Source organism: Labrus bergylta, chromosome 10 (genome assembly GCF_963930695.1).
Source record: "Labrus bergylta chromosome 10, fLabBer1.1, whole genome shotgun sequence".
NCBI lineage: Eukaryota > Metazoa > Chordata > Actinopteri > Labriformes > Labridae > Labrus > Labrus bergylta.
Genome location: NC_089204.1, coordinates 24,527,915 through 24,555,007, shown reverse-complemented (window position 1 = coordinate 24,555,007; position 27,093 = coordinate 24,527,915). Strand labels below are relative to the sequence as shown.

The 27,093-nt window shown below is 37.8% G+C and overlaps 2 protein-coding genes across 2 annotated transcripts; both read left to right on the top strand.

Annotated features, from left to right (window-relative positions):
• The first annotated feature begins 709 nt into the window (after positions 1 to 709).
• Positions 710 to 12,041, top strand: LOC109990747 (pyrokinin-1 receptor-like). The gene is made up of 7 exons (XM_029279153.2): positions 710 to 788; positions 1,637 to 1,796; positions 1,917 to 2,013; positions 3,733 to 3,938; positions 4,473 to 4,694; positions 4,782 to 4,959; positions 6,544 to 12,041. Exons 2-7 carry the CDS (start codon positions 1,647 to 1,649, stop codon positions 6,933 to 6,935), a joined length of 1,245 nt encoding a protein of 414 aa, XP_029134986.2. The 5' UTR covers positions 710 to 788; positions 1,637 to 1,646; the 3' UTR covers positions 6,936 to 12,041.
• Positions 12,042 to 15,483: 3,442 nt separating this feature from the next.
• On the top strand, positions 15,484 to 26,517 carry LOC109990754 (rho GTPase-activating protein 19-like). Its single transcript, XM_020642962.3, has 11 exons — positions 15,484 to 15,592; positions 15,835 to 16,088; positions 18,470 to 18,550; positions 18,905 to 19,114; positions 19,228 to 19,454; positions 20,711 to 20,797; positions 22,435 to 22,500; positions 22,776 to 22,994; positions 23,093 to 23,188; positions 23,424 to 23,537; positions 25,132 to 26,517. Exons 1-11 carry the CDS (start codon positions 15,540 to 15,542, stop codon positions 25,135 to 25,137), a joined length of 1,413 nt encoding a protein of 470 aa, XP_020498618.3. The 5' UTR covers positions 15,484 to 15,539; the 3' UTR covers positions 25,138 to 26,517.
• The last annotated feature ends 576 nt before the right edge of the window (positions 26,518 to 27,093 follow it).

The following is a 27,093-nucleotide window of genomic DNA, read 5'->3' as shown; positions in this document are numbered from 1 at the left end:
CCATATGTAGTTGACGCATACTGTATGTTCATAAATCTCTTTTAAACAGTAACATTATGGGAACCCGCTGCCTGTTTTGGTGCAAAAAAGTGGTTGTAAAATGTTTTTGAAAATTTCTGGTAAAGACTAACTTTTCTTTGGTCTGATGGCGACCAATAATGGGTTTCAATTTTAGTCTCTGTATGGTAGCAAGGGTCCCAAGCACCTTTGAATGTCCTAACTTCAGTGTAACATCTGTTGCAATCATACAGTATTAAACATGATCTACATGAAATGTCCAGAAAGACGGTCTTTGCACAAAAAGTCCTAATATATCTTGTAATATAGAAGTCCTAATTTATAATACCTCCTGTAAATAATTCTACACACGCATTGCACATCTTACCTGAATGTAAGTTGTTTGTAACTGTGGATGCCTGTATGTGTGTGCACTTTAAGGTGAAGCTTTAATCATTTTGTTGTATCATTGTATAATGTCAATAAAGGCTATTGAAATAGGGGGAAAGGTCATGGTTTAAGCCTCAATAATTCTCTAATTTTCATTTGGCTGTCAATCGGTCTTGCATGCTGGAAAAGCTGCATTGACATGAAATTCTGTTAGCTGTGACCATCTGTATCTGAATGACAATCTGCACGGGGGAGAGGAAGGAGGAGGAGCTGAAGGAGAGTCTGAAGGGAGAGAGGGAGTAAGAGCCAAGAGAGGGATGGAGGGAAACAGCCAAACAGGTGTTTTTCTGTGCTTGTGAAGAGAGGTGCTAGACTTCTTCGGTTTTCAGCTGTAAAAAACGGTAAGTCAAGCCATTATTGATTATTTTCTTTCAAAAAGGTCAAATGGGAATGTGCACAGAGGGTTCTGAAATTATTCATTATTTTGCTCCTGGAATTTGAAGTGAAACTGGTTGTACTGGGGGATTCATGTCAGTTTTTTTAATTAGTGCTGTCAAATTCCAGTTGAATAAGAATGAATTGTTTAACCTGTAATCATAATTACACTGCATATGCATGCTGTGCCTCCTCGTTGGTGCACTTCCATTGTGTTTACGATTGTTTTGATGATTTCCCTTTTCACAAGATCTGATCGGGAAAAAAGCAACAGGTTTCTGAGACAATATGTTCTCTATGGCTTACAGTCTGTGATTTGTGTGCTCAATATGTCGGGTTTCTTCTTCTCTTAAAATATCTGTTTGAATGGATTTGTACATGTTTAGACATGCTTACTGTGAGGTCAAGTTCAAATATTCATAATGATTACCAAAATGATGCTGAAAATAATTGTGTGAACATCAGTTCACTGTACTTGTACTTTTCTTTGAACTCATTAAACCTTGTGTCAAATATAAGACATTTATGATATATAACAAAAAGGAAATAATAATTTGCAAAAAAAAAGAAAGAAAGAGTAACGTGAAGTGTGCACACTGATAATAACACACTGGCCTCATTTAGAAAATTGTTCAATCAATGATGTCTGATCAAAACAGTTTTTGTTACCAGGAAACATGATTGGCATCACATCGATTACTTTTTTTTAAATCTAAATGGAGGAACTTGGAAATGTAAATCATTATATATATTTTTTTCGGCTCATTCATGGAGTTTATAGACTACTTTTCTTTAATTTCCACTTATCATCCAGCTGTCTCAGCATGAACCTCTCCGAGCACATTCCATTCCTGTTCAGCTGTAATGTCAGCCCGAGCGAGACGCCACAGCTCGACATCAGTGTCACCAAAAGCGAGCCACTGACGATTGCCGTCCCCATGACTTTCTTCTACAGCATCATCTTTTTGTTTGGAGTATGTACCTTTTTATTTGTTATTTATTTGTTACATAAGGGCCAAATTGACCTTCTGAAATACAACATGAACTAGTTTCTGTGATTATAGGAGTATAATTTGCTCCCTATTGCTCCACAGGTCATATTTAATGGTGTGAGCATACTGACCCTCCTCTTGGATGCTCATATGAGAGTCAGCGCTATCCGTTTTTATCTCCTTAGCCTCGTCATATCAGGTACATGCTATTAAAGTACTACTACAACTGTATATTGTAGTAGTATATTGTAGTAATATTTCATTTAATCCTACACTTTACATTTAATTAAATACTTCTTTTTAGATAATTCCCTTGTGTGTGACTCTCAGACTTTTAACTGTACCTTTAGAACGATAAAATACAATAGAATACGATACAATACGATACGATACAATACAATACAATTCTACAGAATACGATACAATACGATAGAATACAATACAATATGACACTCTATGACACGCTACGATACAATACGATACAATACGATATAATACGATATAATACGATACAATACGATATAATACGATACTATGCGATACGATACGATACAATACGATGCAATACGATACGATACGATACAATAAATTCAGATAGAATACAATACAATACGACACTCTACGACACGCTATGATACAATACGATACAATACGATATAATACGATACAATACGGTACAATACGATACTATACGATACGATACGATACGTTACAATACAAAACAATACAATGCAATACAATACAATACAATACAACACACTACGATACAGTACGACAGGATATGATACAATACAATACGATAGAATAAAATATGATACAATACAATTCAATACGACACACTACGATACAATACGATACGATAGAATACGATACAATAGAATACGATACAATAGAATACGATACAATAGAATACGATACGATACAATACATTCCGATACAATACGATACACTACGAGACAATACAATACGATAGAATAAAATATGATACAATACAATTCAATACGACACACTACGATACAATATGATACGATAGAATACGATACAATAGAATACGATACGATACAATACAATATGATACAATACGATACACTACGAGACAATACGAGACAATACAATAGAGTACGAAAGAATACGATACGATACGATACGATACAATACAATGCGATACAATACAATACGATACACTACGATACGATACAATAAATTCAGATAGAATACAATACAATACGATACAATACGATACACTACGACACGCTACGATACAATACGATACAATACGATATAATACGATACAATACGATATAATACGATACAATACGGTACGATACGATACGATACAATACGATACGATACGTTACAATACGATACGATACAATACAATACAATACAATACAATACAATACAATACAATACAATACAACACACTACGATACAGTACAACAGGATACGATACAATACAATACGATAGAATAAAATATGATACAATACAATATGATACAATACAATACAATATGACACACTACGATACGATACGATACGATAGAATACGATACGATAAAATACGATACAATACAATACAATACGATACAATACGATACAATACGACACAATACGATACAATACAATAGAGTACGATAGAATACGATACGATACGATACGATACGATACGATACGATACGATACGATACGATACAATACGATACAATATACTGCATTGGCTTCTTTGGGAAATTTGTTTTGGCCACAAGTGCTGCACACATTCAGCTGCCTGTACAGTATAATCATTAATGGCGTATGATATCATGTCTTATCATATCTTGTTTTATCTGATTGATATATTATCTAATCATATCATAGCTTATTTTATCAGTTTAATTTCGCTCTTATACAATCACCTTTTTCTGCCTTTGAATTATAGACATTCTGCAGTTGCTGACCATCCCAGTCACTTTGTACCGGTACTACTGGGAGAGTTACCCATGGCGTCTGGGCCAAGTGGTGTGCAAGGTCTACTTCATGGTCCGCCAAGTGTACTGTGCCACCACAAGCTGGGTTATAATGATCTTCACCACCGAGCGCTATGCAGCCATTTGCCACACCATGTGGTCTGTTTCCAGCTTGAAGGTCGAAAACTTCGAAAATATTACTCATGACAGTTGTCTACATGAACTGCAATTACTGATGATAGAGATTAAATAAAATGCAAAAAACACAAATAAAACAAGGTGGAAGGAATTCCTTATTAAATAATTTTCTGTTAGGTTTACTGTATTTAAGATACATTTCAGAAGAGAGTGAATACAACAATGCAGAGAAGGTCATGTATCCCAGTACATGACATTTCTATGTTCAAAGTAGCACTGCAGACCTTTTTAAGAAGCCCATTTTTGGGGGAGAAACAACATGCTTTAAACATTTTCAGACAGAAAGAATGAGTAGAACGGGGTACTTTTACCCAGGAAATACTAATATAATAGAATTACATTTACAACAGAAGAGGATGGAAATGGTTATAGAATATGCCATTTTCACTAATTGCGTAACAGAAGGAAGACAATTGGAGGAAATACAATAAGTGTAGATTATATAAGCAATTCATACAACTCTACTGTTGAATTTAAATTGAATTTCCTCGCATTCTTCTGTTCTTTCCAACAGAAGTCTCGGCTGCCCTGTCTTCTGTTGGTATGGATCGTCTCTCTCGTATCAGCTGTGCCCTTTGCTCTGGTCTATGACCAGGCTTGGGCCTGCATCCTGGACTACACAGCCACCAGAAGAGAAGACGCCTTTCATGTCTCAACCATGTGTGAGATGACAGAGCCTTATCCTGCCCCAATCTACAAAGGAGCTTTACTCCTGAGGGCAGGGTTCTTCTTTCTGGTATGATAAGTGCTATTCAAAAGCTTTTTTTTTAGCTCATCTTCAAAACAAAAAAAGCAGGCACTCACTATGCCTCTACAACTACAGGTGCCACTGATCTCCATCTTTACACTCTATATGCTCATCTTGCTCTACCTAAAGAAGAACGGGCGTCAGAGGAGGAACATGGGTCTGACTCGGACAGATCCAGAAGGAAGACGAGAAGTCCAGTGCCATCAAAATGGAAAGCTACTTTTAAATGAAAAGAGAGCTCTGAAACTTATGGGTGAGCCATTCAATTCTAAAGTAAACAACTAAATTAAATTCTAAAAAAAAAAGAAAAAAAGATTGTTGCATTGCAAATCTCCAAGGGTCTTTGATTTATCGCAGGCAAATGAAGTAAAGGTAGAAGTTTCCCGTCAATCTAAAAAGTGAGACTGAATAACATGTCAAAGATATTTCTCAAAGCTGGTGATGCAGAGAGCTTAGTGACTGTACTGTTATTAGCTAACAAGACAAATTTGTTGCTATGACGCCTAGTCCTGACTTGGGAATTGCTGCAAAAATGTAAATGACTTTATCAGTTTGTATTCCAATAGAAAAGGGTGATTTAGAGTGCATACTTGTATGCTACTGCAGCATCATCCATTTTCTCATTTCCTGCAGATGTCAGCATTGTCAGCACAGTTGGCAATGGTTAATTGCGCAATTTTCCAAGTTCAAAGTTTACAATTTCACTTTGCCTCTGCAAGTTAATCCAGTTCATCATTGAATTTCCATTTAAATTAAACGTTTAATTAAATTAAAAGTTTTTGTGCAGAATTCCCCTGGAATAAATAATTGCCACTATGACAGGGCCCTGCATTAGCAGGATTATTATGAAATGTCAATCAAACTGATATGATGTGAAATAAATAAGAAAAGAAAATGAAAACTGACATTAATGTAGACAGTATTCGTAATAACATTTTGGATGTCAATGGTAGATGATCGATGTCAGATCACATGTAGCACTTGTAAGATTTAATAATAATGGCTCCCACATCATTATCCCTCGGTCTAATTTGGTCCGTCTCTACAAAGAAAACCGTTGAACATTAGCAAGACATTACTTGAGTTCTGGATTTGACTTTGTTTCTGAAGATGCAAATAATCGGCGACTTTGTGCGATGAAAAATGCTAAAGTGTCCAAAAATGCAGCTCCAAAAGCAAAGTCAAAATTCCCATTTTTACAGCAGAATCCAAAAAATGTTCATCTTTTACAAAACAAATGGCTTCGGTCTGTAGTCATTAACTTCTTATTCTTATTCTGGCTGATTTGAATGACTGGTGAGTGTTGTAGCAGCAGAAGGCTAAAAACCCGGCAACTCTTTGCCTGATTCTAGGTTGATTATTGGACATGTTGCATGTCAAACATTGTGAACGCCATTGTTGGGCTTCCAAACTCCACTCAGAAACTAATGGGTGAAATCACTGAACTTACGTCCATGTTTTTTTACACTCGATGGTTGCGGTCCGTCTCCCATCATGAAGAGCTTTTGAAGTGTTGCAGTGTATTTGCACCATAGTTTAACCTAGTCAGGGCAGTTTGAATGTTACCCATAATGTTACACATTGGAACTGTTACTTTGATCCTTAACTGCATGATTAATAAAGAAAATGACATAAAACCACATCAAATTATTCCGGTCATTCAACATTTTTGAATCTGTGACTAATCCTTCAAACATTAAGCTACGGTCAACTTCTCCAATTCAATAAGATAGCAGTAGAGAGACTTCTCCTCCAAAGCATGCTTCCAATATTGAGCAAAGGTTTCTTGGGGGTTTCCAATAAGTTTCTAGTATATTAACTATGTTTTGTTTTCCAGGAGCTGTTGTGGTGGCCTTTTTTGTTTGCAACTTCCCGGACATCGCCTCGTCACTGATGCAGGTCTACGTGGTGGTTTGGTCTGACACCGTTCTTACTGTCTACACTGTGCTGAAGACGTACTTGTCCCTTCCACTGTGGTACATCAACGGGGCTCTGGACCCGTTGCTGTTCTGTATTTCCTCCCACACGTTTCGCAGGGCGTGCTGGAGGACTCTGGGTAGGCTCAGGCCTCAATGCTACTGGGAGTATGGGAACATCACTTCGTTACGGCAGAGGAGTTCTTGTGAACATGCAGGCTCCACAGCCAGACAGAAGATTGAAGAAAAAGAGAGAAGACGGACAAAGAGAGAAATAGAGTTACCCACAAATAAGATCAAAGGGACCGAGTAAGCCATAAAAACACCTCAAAAACAAGCTGCAACTACAGGCACTCTCAATTTGACATTTTGGTCTTTTAAAAATGTAAAAGACTGTCTGGTTATGTATCAACCTAGAAAAGGAATATAGAACTAAAAATATACGCCCTTTACTGGGGGGGGGTTGCCTTTATTTGGACAGGAGAGGTGAATATGGAAATGAGGGGAGAAGAGTGGGCGTCTGATCCAACCTTCACAACAGGGCCCTAAGTCTCTATTTAGACTTTTTTCCTCTGTCGCCCCCTGGTGGTGGAACGGACTACCAAACTCCATTTGATGAAATGAATCCACTCCTCCCAGTTATTTTAGTACTCATATACCTCGAGACACCGGACGAGGTGGTGGAGTAGCAGCTATTTTTAATTCTGGTCTTCTAGTTAACCCTCGACCAAAGCTGATTTTTGAAAGTGAATTGTATTCTTCTTTTGAAAGCCTTGTTCTTAGTCTTTCACATCCAGTCTCAAGAACCTTTCAGCCAGTTCTAGCTGTTGTAGTTTACCGTCCTCCTGGCCCGTATTCTGAGTTTCTATCTGAATTTGCAGAATTTTTTTTTATCAGATTTAGTCCTTAGCAGTGATAGAATAATTGTTTTAGGTGACCTCAATATCCATGTGGATGTTGATAATGATAGCTTTAGCACAGCCTTCATGTCACTGTTAGACTCTATTGGTTTCACCCAGGATGTAAACGAACCTACTCATCGTTTCAACCACACCCTGGATCTTGTTTTAGCTTATGGTTAATCCATAACCTTAGAGTTTTCCTAGAAAATCCTCTTCTATCAGACCATTTCCTTATTACATTCGACTTTGTCCTACCAGAATTATTTCTGCTTAAAAAAAAAAGAAAGAAAAAAAAAAGTGCTTTCTAGAAGTCGGTACCGTGTTTCAACCCAGTTGGAAACTCTTTGATAGCTTTAGTCCCTCTCAGCTAGATCAGTTTGTTGATAGTGCAGTGGATTCGCTGAGAGTTACTCTTGATTCCATTGCTGGAATGGAGGGTTGTCAAGCGGCGGAGAATAGCTCCATGGTTCAACTCAGAAACCCGTTCTCTAAAACAATCGTCCCAGAATTTTGAAAGAATATGGCGCTCGACCAAAATGGTAGAATCCCGTTTATTCTGGCAGGATAGTCATAGAAAATATATGAAGGCTCTACGTCACGCTCGGGCTGCCTACTACTCCTCTCTAATCGAGGAAAACAAAGGCAATCCTAGATACCTTTTCAGCACTGTAGCCAGGCTGACAGAGAGTCATGGCTCCATTGAGCCTTGTATTCCTTTAGCCCTCAGCAGTAATGATTTCCTGAGCTTTTTCAACAACAAAATTCTAGATATCAGAGACAAAATTAGTAACCTCCTGCCCTTACCTGGTGCAGATACGTCTGATACGGCAGAGACAGTTCCAGGACCAGATATTAGTCTCGACTGTTTTTCTCCAATCAACCTTTCAGAGCTATATTCCATTTTTTCTGCGTCGAAACCGTCAACCTGTCTTTTAGACCCAAACCCAACCAAGATGTTTAAGGAAGTCCTTCCCTTAGTTAGCAACTCTATATTAGATATGACCAATTCGTCTTTACTGGCAGGCTATGTACCACAGGCATTTAAAGTAGCGGTAATCAAACCTCTACTTAAAAAGCCTACTCTAGATTCAGGAACTCTAGCTAACTATAGGCCTATATCCAACCTTCCTTTTATCTCGAAGATCCTGGAGAAAGTGGTAGCTAATCAGCTATGTGACTTTCTCCATGACAACAGTTTATTTGAGGAGTTTCAGTCAGGATTTAGAGTCCACCATAGCACTGAGACTGCAGTAGTTAAAGTTACAAACGATCTACTTCTAGCTTCAGACAGGGGACTTCTCTCTGTGCTCGTCTTGTTTGATCTTAGTGCTGCTTTTGACACCATTGACCATCAGATCGTATTATACAGACTAGAACACTTACTTGGAATTACAGGGACTGCTTTAAGTTGGTTTGAATCCTACTTATCAGACCGATCTCAGCTTGAACATGTTAATGATGATTCCTCTATGCACACCAAAGTTTACCATGGAGTCCCACAAGGTTCAGTGCTTGGACCAATTCTCTTTACATTATATATGCTTCCTCTGGGAAATATTATGAGGAAACACTCCATACAGTTTCATTGTTATGCAGATGATACTCAGCTTTATGTATCAATGAAGCCCGATGGCACCAGTCAGTTATGTCAGCTAGAAACGTGCCTTAAGGACGTTAGGACCTGAATGACCAGAAATGTTTTTGCTACTTAACTCAGACAAGACTGAAGTTATTGTGCTAGGCCCTAAAAACCTCAGAGAGACTTTTTCTAGTGATTTGACTGGCATCTAGCACCACTGTTAGGAATCTAGGAGTTCTATTTGATCAAGATATGTCCTTTAGCTCTCACATCAGGCAAATTTCAAGAACAGCCTATTTTCACCTTCGTAATATATCCAAGATCTAGATTGGATTATTGTAACTCTCTTTTGTCAGGGTGCTCTGGTAAGTCTCTAAAGACTCTTCAACTAGTTCAGAACGCTGCAGCTCGTGTACTGACTAGAACTAGGAAAAGGGACCACATTACTCCTGTGTTGGCTTCTCTACACTGGCTCCCTATACAGTCTAGAATAGAATTCAAGATCCTTCTTCTCACAAAGCTCTAAATGGCCAGGCACCATCTTATCTTAAGGAGCTACTAGTGCCATACTGCCCCTCGAGAACATTATGGTCCCAGAATGCAGGCCTACGAGTGGTACCTACAGTCTCTAAGTGTACTATGGGGGGTAAAGCCTTCAGTTATCGGGCTCCTCTCCTCTGGAACTGCCTTCCAGCCGGGGTCCGGGAGGCAAACACAGTCTGTATTTTTAAGAATAGACTTAAAACTTTTCTTTTTGATAAATCTTATAGTTAGGGCTGGTGTTGGTGTAGACCAGCTCTTAGTTATGCTGCTATAGGCTTAGACTACCAGGGGAACTGGCAGCTTGAGCTCCTCTCTCTCTCTCTCTCTCTCTCTCTCTCTCTCTCTCTCTCTCTCTCTCTCTCTGTGCACATACAGTACATCATATTACTGCATGTATCTATCTGTAAATCTCAGTCACTAACCACCTACTTTCCTGGGAGCTCTTGAGCTCTCTTAGGCTCCTCAAGATTGTTGGTTGACGGCCTGCCAGAACAACTGATTTCTGCCTTTTAATAAGGCAGTTTTTTCTTACCACTGTAACTTTTTCTGCTTTGCTAAAGTGCTCATGATGGATAGGCTGGATCTTTGTAACATAGCAATAAGTAAGGTATTTTTACCTGCTCTTTTGTAATGTTAACAGACAAAGAGTAAGGTATTTTACCTGCTTTTTGTAAAGTGTCTCAAGATAACACTTCTTATGAGTTGACGCTATACAAATAAAAATTGATTGATTGATTGATTGATCTGCAGAATCTGTTTAAGAAAAAGCTAAAGACTCAATTCTTTCATGAACGCCTACACACTTAATGATTTTGATGAAGATGATGATGATGATAGTCAGGATGGTATTGATGCTGATAAGAACTCTCAAGAACAGATTTCGATGTTGTATATTTGCTTTAATTATAAAAAAAAAATGTTCTGCCTCTGTGCCCTGACTGTCAGCACTTTGTCTGTTCAATCAGACTTAAAGCTGTTTGTTTCCTCCTCTCTAGATCCTTGCTTGTGTTGTACTTCCTCTCTGATGTTCATCTCTTTGTAAAATATCGTCTGCTTAAAGAATAGTAGAATTACTATTGTCGCTTGAAATAAGAGTTTTGTCTTATGAATTGTATACTATTGTGGAAGTTAAAAAGGATACTTTTTTATTATAAGTGTGAAGATGTTATAGCGGGAGATGTGGTGGTGGACATTATTATGTTGAGTATGAAATACATGGTGTTCAACTGTATTGTTAGTGCGACTGTTCAAGTGAATCACCGAATCATTTTCAGGGAGAACAGAAAGAGAACAGAAAGTGGGCCCAAAATAGTCAATTACTGAAATCTAAGGGTTTGCACTTTCATTAGCCTGCCTGTAACATCCCTCTAACTAAAGAAAACGAGACACTCATCTCTAAGGATATCTAATTTTACTGTTAGTTTGGGCGGGGGATGGCTACCTGTTATGTATATGGCAGCAAAGATATATACATAAATGATCTATCAATAATCTAGATTTGCTATGAGTGAGTATTGAAGGGGAGTAGAAAAGTGTTGTGTTGCCAAGAAGACAAAGACCTGTGGACAACATAGCTGAGAGAGCTCCTATTACAGCTGAGATTCATAACATAGTCACCCAGGGAGCAGAGCCCAAAGTCCATCTATATAATGACAGCTACCTGCACCGCCTCACACTGCAGCTGTCTCTGCTTTATTGTCACCTCAGAGGGAACAAACTCACTGTGGTCAGAAAATTACTAAATAAATAAGCTGTTTCTGATTGGTTTGTGTCTTTTATTCTATACTGGCAATTTAAATAGGATTTCCTGAAAAACATTTAGTATCATTGACCAGGGACCATAATCCCTTTGTGTAAATTCAACAGCATGAACCAACCTCCACTCTGTGACCAACACACAGATGGAGAGAGAAAGATTTAAATGAAGTCCAAAGAAGGAACTTGTAGCTTGGACTTGAAAGCTTATTTTTAAATGTATGATCTAGTGTATTGTGGTTTGATTGAAGCCTTCTGAAAGCTGTCTATTTTAACCCCACTCCTTTGGTCTTTAATGACAGTTAAAATAAATTAAAAACAAGTCAGAGAATTCTGGTACATGTACGCAACAGGAGACGCCTTCATATTTTTGGCAACCTCCCTTCAGTGGCTCCTAGTTACTCCTCATGTAACACACAGAAAATGCTAATTCATATTTTCATATTTTTCTTGATAATTGTTTTTACGTCTTGTTTGTCAAAATAAATTAATTTGAATTCCAGAAGTGTTTAAGTTCATTCATATTTGGTAATATATGTTTTATATGTTTTATTGATTCTTATTTACTGTCTGTAGAGGAATCAAATGTTTTACCTACCCTTTAAGAATAAGACACTGTCCCTTTAAGAGATAACAGTGGCTCCCAAATTAAGGTCACGAGCTACGAGTGGGGCCTCGGGATGCCGTCTATAAAAAACAAAACAGATTAAAAATAATTCAGAATTTAGTATTTTACCCATAATTGTTCAAGTACTTTAATTTAAAATAAAAACACATCATTGGGTGAAATGAAAATGAAATTAATTTATAAAATACTTCAAATGAAAGTCTGCCTTTCTTGCCTTTAACGATAAATTATTATTTGAATTTTTTTAAATGTTTTTTTAGGCTGCTTCATTCTTTTGTGTTGTTCTTTTGTCACCAGTACAGAGCCCTGACTCACAGAGCACTCACCATAGCCCAGGACCCCTCTCACCCACTCCATCCTCTCTTTTCTTTTCTGCCACCAGGTTGGAGATATAGAACCCCTGAGGGCATGGTTCAAAAAGAGCTTTGTCCCCTCAGCGATTGAAGTTCTAAACAAGCTTTCATGCTGACTGGCCCCTTCTTTGTTATGTGTTTTCTACCTGTGGTATATGTTCATACTTACTGTTATACGTTTTCTTTGTGTGTACCAACCGTGCAAAGCTGTGAAAACATATTTCTGCCCTGGGGGACAATAAAGTATTGTATTGTTGTTTGGATAGGCCCATTAGTGTGTCTGCATGACTATGCATTAGATTATATATACCTTTACCACTTTCAGGGACAGTGGGGGTCCCCAGTCTCTGGTACCCTTTTTGGGGGGGTTGTGGGATGAAAAGTTTAGGGACCCCTGGTCTAGAATTGAATATTTTGATCAACTCAGATGAAAACTGTTGTTTGCGTCAAGCTTTAACATGTTTACTTCTGCAGTAAAAACACACATTTTAATTTTAATTTTAAGTACAACAATCTGCAGTTGCTGGTTGCAAAGCGCCAGGAGTCACATTATGCACCCATTCTAAAATGCCCTTTGTTCCAGCAGAAATAAACATGTTTACAGCCCTGTTAAAAATTACACATTAGTGAATTCCTCATGTCTTTATCTGCCCACATTGTACAGGGTATAACTCATCCATTTTGATGATATTAAGGCTGAGAGTTAGCCATAGTTAGAGGTGGGCAGGCGGGCTTGTTTGTCAGAAGGCTTAAGGCCCAACTCAACTCCAACTATTTGCCTGTTTCTCGATTGACTGAAAGTTATTTTGAGACAACGACATGACAACGGCCATTGAAGGGCTTCAAAACTTAAAAAAAAAAAAACGATAGGTAACACTGAGACTATACGTCCATGTTTTATACAGTCTATGATGACTCCTGAGGTTTTCACAGAGGGTGTGATATTTGAAGACCATATATCAAGGAACCTTCAATCAGATTCAAATCCATCAACTCATTCTTTGACGGAAATTTTAATTTGGACATAAATTAAAAGATGTGGGCGAGTCAGAGCTGTTTTAGGAAAGGCACTTGGAACTTAAAAAATATTGCAATAAATTTGACAAATGAATTCAGGAAAAACTTAAATTACACTTTAAAATGTAATGAAGGAGCCATTTCTAAGAAACCCCTGCACCTCTAAAATACAAGTCTATATCAATAGGCTAAAATACAGGCCTATCAGTGTTCTACAGTCTGCTGGGGGTCCTATAGGGAAAAATTAATCAAGGGCCCCTCCAACCACAACGCTCTTCTCTTCCAGTGATTTTCATTGATGGACTGTGGTTTTCACAAGAGTAATACATGATATGCTAAGCAGGGCAATGAGAGTGAGTGCTGTCAGATGGAGTCCCATTTGGGAGGTTTCCTACTGCCATTGCAAAATTTGTGCATTTTGAGCTACTGCTGTGTTTAAACATTTTTCCGCCCTCAGGGGCCCTGAGCAGTTGCCTACCTTGAGTGTTGACAAGCAACGCCTCTGTCAGTGTTGTGTCAGAGCTTGTTGCAATGCGCTTGTGCACAATAATAACATTAACTGTTGCATTCTACATTTTGAACAATGATGCATTCTGTAATCAAAATGTAATTTGTCTCTTTTCAGTTGAACAGTTTTACTCCAAATATGTTGTGATTTATTTATCCTTTGCATGCACACTTATCCATCTTAATGTCAAAATCTGCTAAATGCATTTCTCATAAACTTCAAAACAAATCGAATGATGATTCAATGAACCAAGTTGTCATTGTGAATTCATCGTCAGGTGTGGCTAAACAGAGCAGCAACAGGATAACCCTTGATATCCAGAAAAGTAACTGTATTTGTATTTCCTGTTATAATTTTGTTCTGTGTTGGTCATTGGAGTAGAAATGTCTTCATATTAACAGGGATGTTTAAGTGCTCTTCTGCTTTACAAAGTGGAACATGAAACCTGGAACTGGTGGATTGAGAATCTAAAGTATTATGTATACAAATTTATGTTTGTAGCAGCCTTCAACTGGTTTATAATTCTGCTATAAAAACACATTTTAATAAGGGACCCTGGCTGCAACTGATTTTTCAACAGTTTTAAACTTGGATGCTTGGTATGAGAATCTGCCGTATTCAATATCCATTAAGTAAAAAAAAATAAGTGTTGGAAATTGGAAAAAGAAAAACTCATATAACCACTTCACTGTCTTTCTGTGAAAATACTTCAACACTTTTAGCACCTTGTTGTCCCACTTATTCAACAAATCTTTTCATTAATTGACACTTACTCATTCATTGACGTCATTCATTTATGGAAAGGGTTCATTTGCACATGAATTAAAGGTTAGGGGTGAGTCAACGCAGTTTTGGGAACGTAATAATGAATTTCAGCTCATTATTTGCATCTATGGCTGCAACTTCTCAGGGGTTTTTTTTCACCCTGAACCTTCCTTCGAGAACACTTCATCAAATGAAGAAAACAAAAAACAGTGCACCAGCAGACAAACAAACTGTTCACTGAGATATGAAGCAAACCAGTGAACACATAACCTTAGTTAGGCTACAGTATGAGGAGCCTATGTGAAACTAGCATTTGTCAGGTTCTCATAACGTCAAACCAAAATATTGTTAATTTTACTCTTACTGTAATTCAGGCAGCCATTCTGTTTTTGACACATTGTTACCAAAGTGGGGTTCCTAGACACCAAGAGGGGGGTTGTGAGATGACGTCCGGAATTTTTTAAAATAACTTTAGTTATTTAGTTATTAATTAATTAATTAATTAATTTAGTTATTAATAAATTTAGGCTATATTTAACCCATTATTGAAGAAATATAAGTCTATACAACAAAGTATTTTGATTTCAAATAAAACCATATCATTAAGTAAAATAAAAGTTAAATACATGTTATTAAGGTTAATCTTAGTTCATAAAAGGAGTCTTTTATTTTTTATTTTTTACAGCCTAATACCTTTTAATGGCGAATGTGTTGTGTTACATGTGTTTGCGCTAAATCGGGTAATGTGATGTGTACAGGGAACCTCCCTCCCTGCAGTTGCGCTGTCTTGACGTACGTACGTTTCAGCCAATCAAAACGTCGGGGGCGGGACTAAAAAATGAAGCAGCGGAAGATTCAAACTGGAAGATGGCGGCGGCTGCAGAAAATGATCCCCAAAACAATCACAAACTTAACAGAAGGTACCGATTCATCGCTTAATTGTTGTCGATAAACACGTTTTAAAATTGCAAAATGAAGTGTTTGTGCTCTCGGAGGATTTATAGTAATGTTTTTGTCGAGTAACTTTTTTTTTTAATCTTATGTTAGCCAACCTAGCAACCAGATGTTAGTAGCTAACGTCACTGCGCTAATTTATGCTACATGACAACTTTTACTTTCTCCTTGAGTTATTTTGCAACCTTTTGTGTTTCTGCCAAAACAGGGAGACAAAATGCAGTGTGTTTAACAGCCGGGGGAAGTCAGAAGCGAGCCAGCCTGTGATATTTAACCCAGACTTCTTTGTGGAGCGGCTGAGACATGAGCACCCACAGGTGTTCACGGATTTAGTCCTGAGCAACATAACGCGACTCATTGACCTGCCAGGGGAGGAATTTGCTCAGTTCACCGGAGAGTCTGAGGCCAAGGTGCCCTCCGCCGCCAGCTTTCTGCGCTCCTTGAACTTCCTGAAACGGAAAGGTAGACGACAGAGCCATGAGTGTGTTACTGTGACACACACTGTGTTCAACACCTGGTGGTTTCTGGTTATGGGGCGCCTATTGTAAAGTTGCGCACACTACAAATAACAACAACAACAACAACATCTCTCCACATTTAGCCCTAAAAAAAACCAAAAACAGTTTTTATTCACATATAGAGAAATATTTGTGAACTTTGTCCTATTTACTTTTGCGAATATAAAAATAATTTCATTGGCAAATATAAATGTTAAATATTATATTTAAATGTTGAATGTTTTATCTAAATGTTAAATGTTATATATAAATGTTAAAAATACATGTCCTAAATATTTAGCTACGTTTCTAAACATTTAGTTTACATTCTAAATATTTAGCTTTGATCCTATATATTTAGCTGAGATTGTAAATATTTATAATCAAAGCTAAATATATATAAATACAAACTAAATTTAGCAACGACTTCTAAATATTTAGCTAAGACTCTAAATATTTTACAACTATTTCTAAATATTTAGCAACTATTTCTAAGTATTTAGCTAAGACTCTAAATATTGAGCTTTGATTTCTAAATATTCAGCTAAGATTTCTAAATATTTAGCAACTTTCTGCGCTCCTTGAACTTCCTAAAACGGAAAGGTAGACGACAGAGCCATTAGTGTGTTACTGTGACACACACTGTGTTCAACACCTGTTGTTGTTTTCTTTGTGTTAGGATGTTGCTTTGGCACAAATACCTTAGATGACGACTAAGACCTCTTAATTTATATTTATATTAGGCCCTTGAAGATTTGAGATAATCACACAATAAGTGCTAACATTGTTCAAAACTTGTGATAATAATAATAATAATAATAATAATAATAGCTTTAATTATGCAGCATCTTTAAAAAAATATGGGTTTTCAAAGTGCTTTGGCCATAAAAAGAACAAAACCAGGGCTCTCAAGTTTTGAATTCAGGCAGCCATTCTGTTTTTGAGCAGTTTTATTTGCAGGTTTATTAATTATTTATTTTTTCTGTTTATTTTCTTGTTATGTGACTATTGCAGGAATGAAATCATTCACAAATCTTAGTTCTCTTCTGCTCTACAACATACAATTGTAATAATATATGTTATTTATAAAGCACTTTTCAGAAACTCAAAGACACTGTACATTTGTTAAAAAAGAATATCATGAGAAACCTTGGATGCTTGGTATGAGCATCTGCTGTATTCAATATCCATTAAGTAAAAAAAAAAAAAAGAGTTGGAAATGGGAAAAAGAAAAACTCATATAACCACGTCACTGTCCACTTCATCTTTTCATTGATTGACACTTACTCATCCATTGACGTCATTCATTTATGGAAAGGTTTAATTTGCACATGAATTAAAGGTTAGGGGTGAGTCAACGCTGTTTTGGGAACGTAATAATGAATTTCAGCTCATTATTTGCATCTATGGCTGCAACTTCTCAGGGGTTTTTTTCACCCTGAACCTTCCTTCGAGAACACTTCATCAAATGAAGAAAACAAAAACAGTGCACCAGCAGACAAACAAACTGTTCACTGAGATATGAAGCAAACCAGTGAACCAATATGCAGCATCTTTAAAAAATATGGGTTTTCAAAGTGCTTTGGCCATAAAAAGAACAAAACCAGGGCTTGAGTTCAGAGTGATAAAAGACACATAAATTAGTACAAATAAAACTATTTATTGACAACATTTCTTAGTGCAGGGGTGCTTATCTGCCCTCCCTGGTGGGAGATTGTGTGTGTGATTATGGTTAGTGTTGTGGTTTAATCTTGTAAATTTACGACTTTATTTACGAGAATAATCTCGAAATTAAAAAAAAAATAATAATAATTTAACGTAATGCCCTAATCCTCTGTCGTAAAATCTTACCCGGATACAGCAATGCTATTTATTAATTGACTGCTGGGTAGCTATATTTCTTTTTTTGATTAGCTGGTGCGTGGCAAGCTCCTTCTGAACTCTATGGGAAACCCACTTGATTCCTATCTGTTCCATAGTTTTAAAAAAAATAGCGGAGCAGCTTGGTGGGCATTATCCTGGTAATTTATCTGTAATTTATCCCAATCCATGTTCGGAAAGGAGCGGGGAGAAGAATAAATCTAAGTTTTTCCTACCCCTTCCTAAGAAAAGAAAGAAATATCTAGATGGTCTGTCCAATTCCAATGGCTTGGCAACCAATACCATGGCAACATGAAACAAATCTGACAATTTAGAATCATTGGCTTCACCTCCACATAAATAAGGAGGAAAACACACACAAAACACACTAACTACCAATTTCATAGAGTCTAATGATTCTCTCCTTGTACATTTTGTTGAAGTGAAATATCTTCAAGTCTTATTTCTGCATTTGATGTCTTTCAGATAAAGGCGTGGTTTTTGGTGCACCTTTAACTGAAGAAGGAATAGCCCAGATCTATCAGCTCATTGAATACCTGAGTAAAAGTGAGTAAATTGCTAGCCTATCATCTCTTGTGTTGAGGGCACATACTATTTGCTCTTTAACTCAGTTGAAGTGCTAGGAATTAGCATGATGAGGTCATGGTTTATTTCTAGAAAGCGATGATGTCATTTGCTGAAAGTGGACACAGGGAGCAAACGCTTTAGGTCAATAATTAATCTGAAAGCACTTTGCTCCTGCTGTATCCCTTCTTCCATTTCATTCACTCCTTCTCTCTGCCCACTGTTTCTTTGACTCCTCATGTCGGCTTCACTCTGTGTCTCCCCACCCACCACCCCCACACTTATACCCCCCCCCCCCTCGGCTGTCTTTCCCCATCTTTCTATCTCATTCCTCAGACCTTCATGTGGAGGGTTTGTTTCGAGTGCCAGGCCACAGCCTGAGGCAGGCAGCCCTGAGGGAGATGCTGAATGCCGGCACAGAGATAGATCTAGACACAGGCGACTTCCACCCCAACGATGCGGCCACTTTGCTCAAAGCCTACCTGGGAGAGCTGCCAGAGCCTCTGCTCACGCACAGACACTACTGTGCTCACCTGAAGATTGGAGGTGTTGGCTGACTCATACATTTTCATGCCTCAAGATAAAACACTGTTTCCTGTAGATGAAACTGAAATGAGCCCCTTGCTCTTTTGTACTGATTCTTTATCTTCTGTGTCCAGAGCTGACTCGTTTTGATGAAAAGGGGGATAAAACGAAAATGCCTGACAAGGAACGCCAGATTGAAGCATATCAGCTGCTTTTCATGCTGCTTCCACCAGCCAACCGCACCCTCTTAAAGCTGCTGCTGGACCTGCTGTTCCAAACAGCTCGCAATCAACACGTCAACAAGATGTCTGCTCTCAATCTAGCCACAATGTTCGCTCCTCACATCCTCTGGCCCAAAAATGTAAGAACCGGTTCAGAAAGATTTTTATTTTTTTTACCTTTCTAACTAAATTAAAGTCTCATATACAACACAACATGCAAAAGGTGTCAAGAACATTTGATCTTTGCGATGGAGACAGTGGATCTGCATTTATATTAATCACCATCCAGGGGTGTCCATACTTTTTTGATGGGGGGGGGGGGCAACTGGTTCACTGACTTATGCAGGGGTGGCCTGAAGTTTGATAAGCACACAAACACACACACACATTAATACCCATGATTTACCCTTTCTAGGAATCATATCTACTTTATAACACAAGATAATGGAAACATATACAGTATATCCTTTTAGCTTAATTCATTAATCACACCAAAAGAATCTGTATGTTCAGAAATGGTCAGACAAGGCAAGTAGCCAATCACAGCATAGGATTTTTGAGGTGGCATCTGGGTTGGCCTATCTTCAAGGGTTGTCCAAGCCACCCCGACCACGTCATTGTCTCCATCCCTCTAAAATAAAGATAAAGATAAAGATATACTTTATTGATCCCCCGTGGGGGAAATTTGTGCATTACAGCAGCTCCAGAAAACGGGGGACGGGAATATACTTACAAAAAATAAAAATAGAAGTTAAGAAACAGATCAAACATATTTACATCATTTAAATAAATAAAAAATACAATAATGTAAATGTAAAATTACACAGTAACTTGTTATTAACAAAACACACAGTGTGTAGCATGAGGTGGTGATGTTGTTAAATAGTCTGATTAAACAGTCTGATGGCAGACTAACATTATCTAACATTAGTGCACTCATTTTTTGTGCAATCATCACAAAGGAATCAGTGTTTTCTCACATCAGTTACCTCCAATTTCCACATAGTCGGTGCGCGGGGAAATCCGTCAGCGCTGCGTACTACGCTGCCGTTTACTGCCACTCTACTTCAATGATTGTGTTTCAAATATGCTGCGCTTTCATATTCGCATGATCTTGTAGTTCTCCTGTGATGTGTGTACAGCTGGTCATGGCTGTGCTCTGCTGCGTCCTGTGTGGCAGGACGCGCTGTCCAACAAAGCAAAACCGCGCGCTGCGGTTGACTATACGGGAATTGGGAGTTGTTGTTGATAAACAAACAGAAACAGTTTTTTGCAATTTGATTTAGTTTCAATAATATAAAATATTGCAATAGTTAAGTAAATTGATATTTTGGTATTCCCCTACTTTGTATTTTTGTCTTATCGAGCTTTTACTCTGTATTTTTTCGCGTGGCAGGTGATGGCATGTGACCTGCAGGGGAACATCGAGAAGCTGAATAAAGATGTAGCGTTCCTCATCAGGCACTCCCAAAAACTGTTCAAGGTAGGCAGCTTCACAACATCTTTCTCTGGAGTTTTATGAATTGTTTTTTTTTTTAAGTTGAAGGAACTCACTGTAAGTCACAGAGATCCTTTTTCTCTCTCCATCAGTCACTGTAATAACACACTGTGAGCCTAAACTGCTCGCTGAAAGTTTTCCTTCAACCAAATCTCCGCCTCTCTGCTGTTGTTGAACCAGAGAGACGTGATCGAAATGAGAATTTCCTCATTCATGCAGTTATCAAAGTGCACTCAGCAGCGCTAGAATGTGGAGATTTATGTTATTATTTCTGGTTGTAAAGTCTGTTCCCAAAATTTGATCTTAAAAGTTTGTTGTCATCTGTCATGATCAATCAGTCATCACCCACACAGGAGTGACAGCTACAGTTTAATTAAGCAGATGCTTTTGTCCAGAGCCACGTACATCTGAGTGTTGTGGCAACTCGAGCAAGGGGGTCAAATCGTTATAATTGCCATAACGTCTTATGATAGTTTAAAAACAGCAATTTGTCACTTTTCTATAGTGGCACAAAAAAACGTTGATATTGTGGATGATCATAAATATTCTATGTGCTGAAATGCTATCTCCAGGTTGGATTTGGTATTTCAACTGCTATCTGCCACTTACCGTCTTGTCATAAATATTCTCATTTCAACATTCATTTGGCACCGTTGGCAAAAGAAAAAGTCCCTACTGCATCAATCTATTCTTTTGACCTGGCTGTGAAGTCGAGCACTTGTTTACACTGCTATGGAAACTGAATACATTAAGAATCCCGTAATGGACACAGAAATGCTCCAGCACTTTGTCAACCATTAAGGAAATTGAGTTCTGCCGAATGATGACTAATAGGACTGCATGAAAATAAAGGCTTATAGTGTAGACTTATTGACTTTTAGCTCCCTTCAAGCCAGACTCCGTTAACGATGCTGCTCTGCATTTATAAATACTTTTATGATCTGCATTGGTGTGCATTTGTTCGAAGCTCCATTGGATTCTAGGCTCTTTTGCAATGCACTATTTTCCATGTTAAACCTGTTCTCCAGAACAGTTCCTCCCTCCCTGCATCTTTTTGCACATATTGTCATATGTTGTTTCCTTTCTCTGTCCAATTCAAACCTCAACATAATTATAATATTAATGTTATTTAATAATATTCTGTACTTAACTGAACTTTCATCTCAACAAAACAAACATTTCTACTTAGATATCATGGGAATACATACCCAGATTGGGTAGTGTGGTTTACTCTCTTGGTTCATATTGTTGTTGTTATTTCCTCTTTACCGTTATTAACACCTTGTGACAAGTGACCATGCTGTTGCCAAGATTACAAGAAATGCAAACGAGGAAAGGAGAGAGAATACAGTATTAACATGTGAAAGAAAGATTCATAAAGGCAATGGAAAGTGTCGCGATCAGGGCTCAATAATAACCTGATTGTAGGTGTGTTTTTTTTCCTTTCAGATTCAAATGCATTGACTATTTATGCAACGCGCGCACACACATGCACTGTAATCTTCACAGTTGAAATATCAAGGCTATACCTTTTGTAAATATCAATCATGCTAATCTATACTACTCTATTCCAATCATTTCTTTAATGCCCTTTCATTAACATAAGCTTGCTTTTATTGAAGGCACCCCCATACATCAAAGAATACACTCGCTTTTACTACACAGGATCGAAAACTCTTCAGTCAAAGGTGAGTGCTTCTATTCAATTTGTCCTTTTTTTTTTTTTTTCAACCAAGTTCATGTGCTTTAAAGAGAGAGTTTAAAATCCTGATTATATGAAAACTCTGTGTACTGTTTCAGTATTTAGATTTGAACAGCTATTTGTTCTGCGTTCACATGTGCACACAGTGTATGAGCACACGCACACACAGACTAATTTTTTGCCACTGCAAAGCTTGAGGGTATTGTTTAAGTGAAATAACAGATTTCAATATCTCGACACATGCTACATCCGACCCTCTAGGATGACTTGACACTCTGTACTGGGACCAAAGACACCATGCCCGCAGTAGCAGCTGCCTCCCCGTCTCCCTCGCTGAGAACAATGGGAGGGGAGGTCAGCAGCACCTCCAGCGCCAGGTCCTGTGAGACTCAGAGCTATACCGAATCGGCCCTCAGAGAGCTGTACGAGCAGGTCAACAGCATGCCCGAGTCTGCCAAAAAGAAGAAACTCATCAGACAGGTACAGTAGGTCAGCCACCTGTTGTGAGGAGAAAGAACATAACACTTCTTAGACTCTGAACCTTAAGGTGTGTTTTTTTTTTCTGTTTTGTTTTCTAGTTTGAAAAGCAGCCTTTGCTGACTCCTACAGCGGACTCTCGTACTCCATTCAGCAGGAAACATTGGCGCTCACGTTCTTTAGGTGGAATTATCAAGGTTGGTTGAAAGAAATTATGTTCTATTCTTCTCTTTTTTTCACCACATTGTTGAAATGGCTGAACTAAAATGTCATCATGAGAACAGACTAACACAGCAAGTAAATTAAAGGTAGATAGAATAGATTTGAAATACCAAACATGTTTGTTTACTGTGAATATTTACAGATTCTATTGTTTACGTTGATTTACTGCTCTACCATTTGATATATAAACACTTTTTTTTTATAAAACAGAGGAAAGTGTTAGGAAGCCAATCCTCAACAGAGAAAGAAAACAGCCGACAGCAGAGTCCTCTTCCCAGCATTTCAGTAGATGGCCATGGAAGAGAAAACGCGCGCTGTGAATGGGTAAATACAACCTGCACACACACCAAGAAGACAACACAATGCACTGCACCTTGTATAAGATAGCGATCAATCATGTAGGCTGTTACAGAGGCTCGGCACTGAATCTGTCTGTACCTGCTGCCACTGACTCTGAAGCCATTCACAGCATGCGGCCTGAGGACTGTTACCTCTTGTACATTATGTCGTAATACAACGCATGAATGGCTTTATGTAATTATGAAGCGTGCTTAGTTTACAAGACAGGCGAACATGAAAATTAAAAAAATATTAATAAAAAGCTGTGAAGTGGTGTCCGCACATCTGAGAACAACACAGAGAACATGACAGCTACTTTACTGACTTTGTGGCTTAGTCATGTTAGTCAGATACAGCCAGAACACTCTGGGGTTTCTCGGTAATGAAGGCTGTCCACAGTGTGTGTGCCTGTGCATAAACTGTCCAGTGCTGAAGCAGGACAGGGCAAAGTGGTCAAACGAAGTGGACTTTATGGATGAAGCGTGCCTAAGCAGGGTACAGATTTTCTAGTGTGAGAGCGCCCTTAGGCTCGCAGTGTGCTCCATCTGTGCCGGTCAGATCCCCTAACTCCTCCAGAGACCACATGTAGGGTTGCTGCCAAATACATCCACTGTCTCTACAGTTAGACACTTCACTGATTTGTATTTGAGTTGCTTCAGACATAACCTATTATATGTTCTATTATTATTTTTCTCATTTACTTCAACTTTCCATTATATTTTTAGAAATAGATTTTTCTCTCCTTTGCTTTAATCAGTTTCCTTTGTGCTGGGTTTTTCTTAGAAGTAATGAGCCTAAGCGACCTAGAATTGTATTTCCTTATGTTTATGCATATGGTGAATATGTAAGAAACACTTACCAGTAGGTATGAATTCTCTTTTTTTTAATCCAAAACAATCAAAGGTGAATTGTTGCACAATGCCCTGCTAAAAGTGTCAGCAGCTCATAACAAGTTGTTTTTCAGTCATTATATGCTGATTTCTACATGCACCCACTCCCACTTTTTTTTTCCTTTCTCTGGTTTATTTGTCAGATAGATGCAGTATACACGGAGCACTGAACAACAATTTCCCACTGCACTTCGCCACAGCCTTTTATTTACAAGCTAATGCTAATTTCCAATGCCCATCCCTGAAAAAGGCCTTCAATATAAAACACATATATGATGGAAATGTATGGAGAACATGCTAACAGAGAAAGCTAAACAATGTTACATTTGGTTGACACATCTATACACATACCTTCCATCCACCCCATTCCCCCGCTAACACCATACTGACACATGACTACATGATTGGTTATTTTTTCAAGGAATTCTTTCAATTACATTCTAAAATGTTGGCAACTCTGGTATGTCTTAAGCTCGGTAGGAGGTGTATTCCATGAGTTAACTCCCTTTTATAGCAAAGGACGTTTGGCTAAAGGAGGTACTTAGATATATGGTACTTTCCAGTTCCTGTATTCCTGCTTAAAGATCCATGGGCCTTTCAGGGTCGTCATCTAACGTTTCTGTTTATGCCTATTTGAAAGGTTCAAATGTGCACTCATGTTCTCGTCTGTCTCTCCTCATCTCTTCCAGGATTGACCGTCAGTCACAGAACTTTCCCAACTGGAACAATCAAAGTCTGACTTGTTACATCAGCGGGCAATGATGATCCTTTTGATCAGACGTAATAACTGAGCAGTATAAGACGCTGTCTGGTTTGGTTTGACACAATGTTCATCTGTTTTTGTTTCTTTTCTTAAAGAGCCTTAAAGGTTTGCCTTGATAACAAAGAAATGACCTGAATTTCTTTGCTGTCTTGTGCGTTTAATTTAAGCTCATAAAGAGCATAAAAAATAAGGAGGATGTTACACGCTTTATTTTGAGCCGATGCAAGTTCTCACTTTTCTTCTCTTTTCATCAGCCTCATCTTTACTCTCCATGTTTGCTGTTCATTCAAAATGTTCTGCAAAATGCAACTAACATGGATTCTTTTATTTTTTAAGTCTTTTGCTGGTATAAGCTCTGTCGTTCGACTCAAACTTGCTTTATTTAATTTGCAAACTTCATTGTATTTATTTTTGAAGATGCATGTCTCCAACCTTTGGAAGCAGTGCATTGATGAAATGTAGTGAGCAGACTTCTATATTTAAATGATAACTTAATTTGGAAGTAGTATCTTAGTGAGACTTAATAGACTGCAGACTGTTTAAAGCTTTAATTAGGAAATATGTGCCTTAACGTGAACATATCTGAAGTTACTGTATTTTTTTATTTAACATTTGCTTTTTCTTTTAGAATACCTGATAGCTTCTATGAGTATGCAGAAATGTCTGTTCCTGTTGAAATGGTCAGTAGAATAAGGGATTCATAGAGAAGGAAGAGCCAAGGATGGGGAATAGCAAACTGAAGGCCAGAGTTTGTGTTCTTATATCTCTCTCTTTAATTATTTCCACTTGAACCAAAATCTGAGATGTCAAAGCTGTGATACTTTCAACTACTGATACTTTCAACTCCATTTTGTTTTTTGCATCTTTATATTCTAGTTTTTGTTTTAAGTCCAGTTTGGATTCTTATGCAACATGTAGGTTTTTTTTATAGCTTTAATACATTTGTATCTTTGAAATTACACTGATTTCTAAAGCAATATATTTTTTAGACTTTTTATTTTATTTTTATTCTATCTTTTAATCTTCAGTGTTTGGTTGAATGCAAATGAAGGAGGATGACTTGTTTGTCTTCTGCTATGGTTACAATACAAGGCTTCTGGGAGAGTTTGAGCCACCGCCACTTTTTAAAAACCTCCTTGTTGTCTTAACTTTTCTGTCGCAGTTTTCACTTCAGTGGTCACTCTGCAAAGCGTTCTCCGTTTAACTATAATGTGATGGCTGAGGTGGTCAGCTTCATTGACGGTCTTAAAATGATGATATTGGTGCTGCTTTGAAGCTATGCAACTCACTGTGATTAAAAGACAACACCTGAGTTTTGTTGTTTTGTTTTCATTTGAAGTGTAACAACATGGGATTAGTTTAATTTATACATGTTAATCTTTCTTTTGTGCCTCTTTTCTTAATGACCCATGCAGCTCTCTGAGGCTTTGGTATGCAGCTTTTACTCACAGCCACAAGGTGGTGCTGTTTAGCTGCAAATCATTCAGTCAAAGGTACAAAACAAATTTGATCCATTTAAGATGGAGATAATGGTAATACTTCTGGCAATGTGAGAAAAATCTGGTCATTCACCACTTCTTGTGTTGTTAATAATCATAAGCATGAAGGTGAACACTTCACATTTAGCAAAATAAGAAAAAATTAAAGTTACAAAACCAAACTCAAAAGTTGAAATCTGTTTAAATACAGAAAATCTACCTTGAAGACATTCAGTGTTTCTTTATGATTCTCTATCTTTGACCTCTTCAATCTTCAGACATGTCAGTTTATCCTGCAGTTTGAAGAAGTCCACAAATTACCGATAACTGTTTCATAGGTTGGGTAAGATAGTAAGTTTAAATTTATTTATATAGCACTTTTCGCAGACAAAGTTCACAAAGTGCTTTAC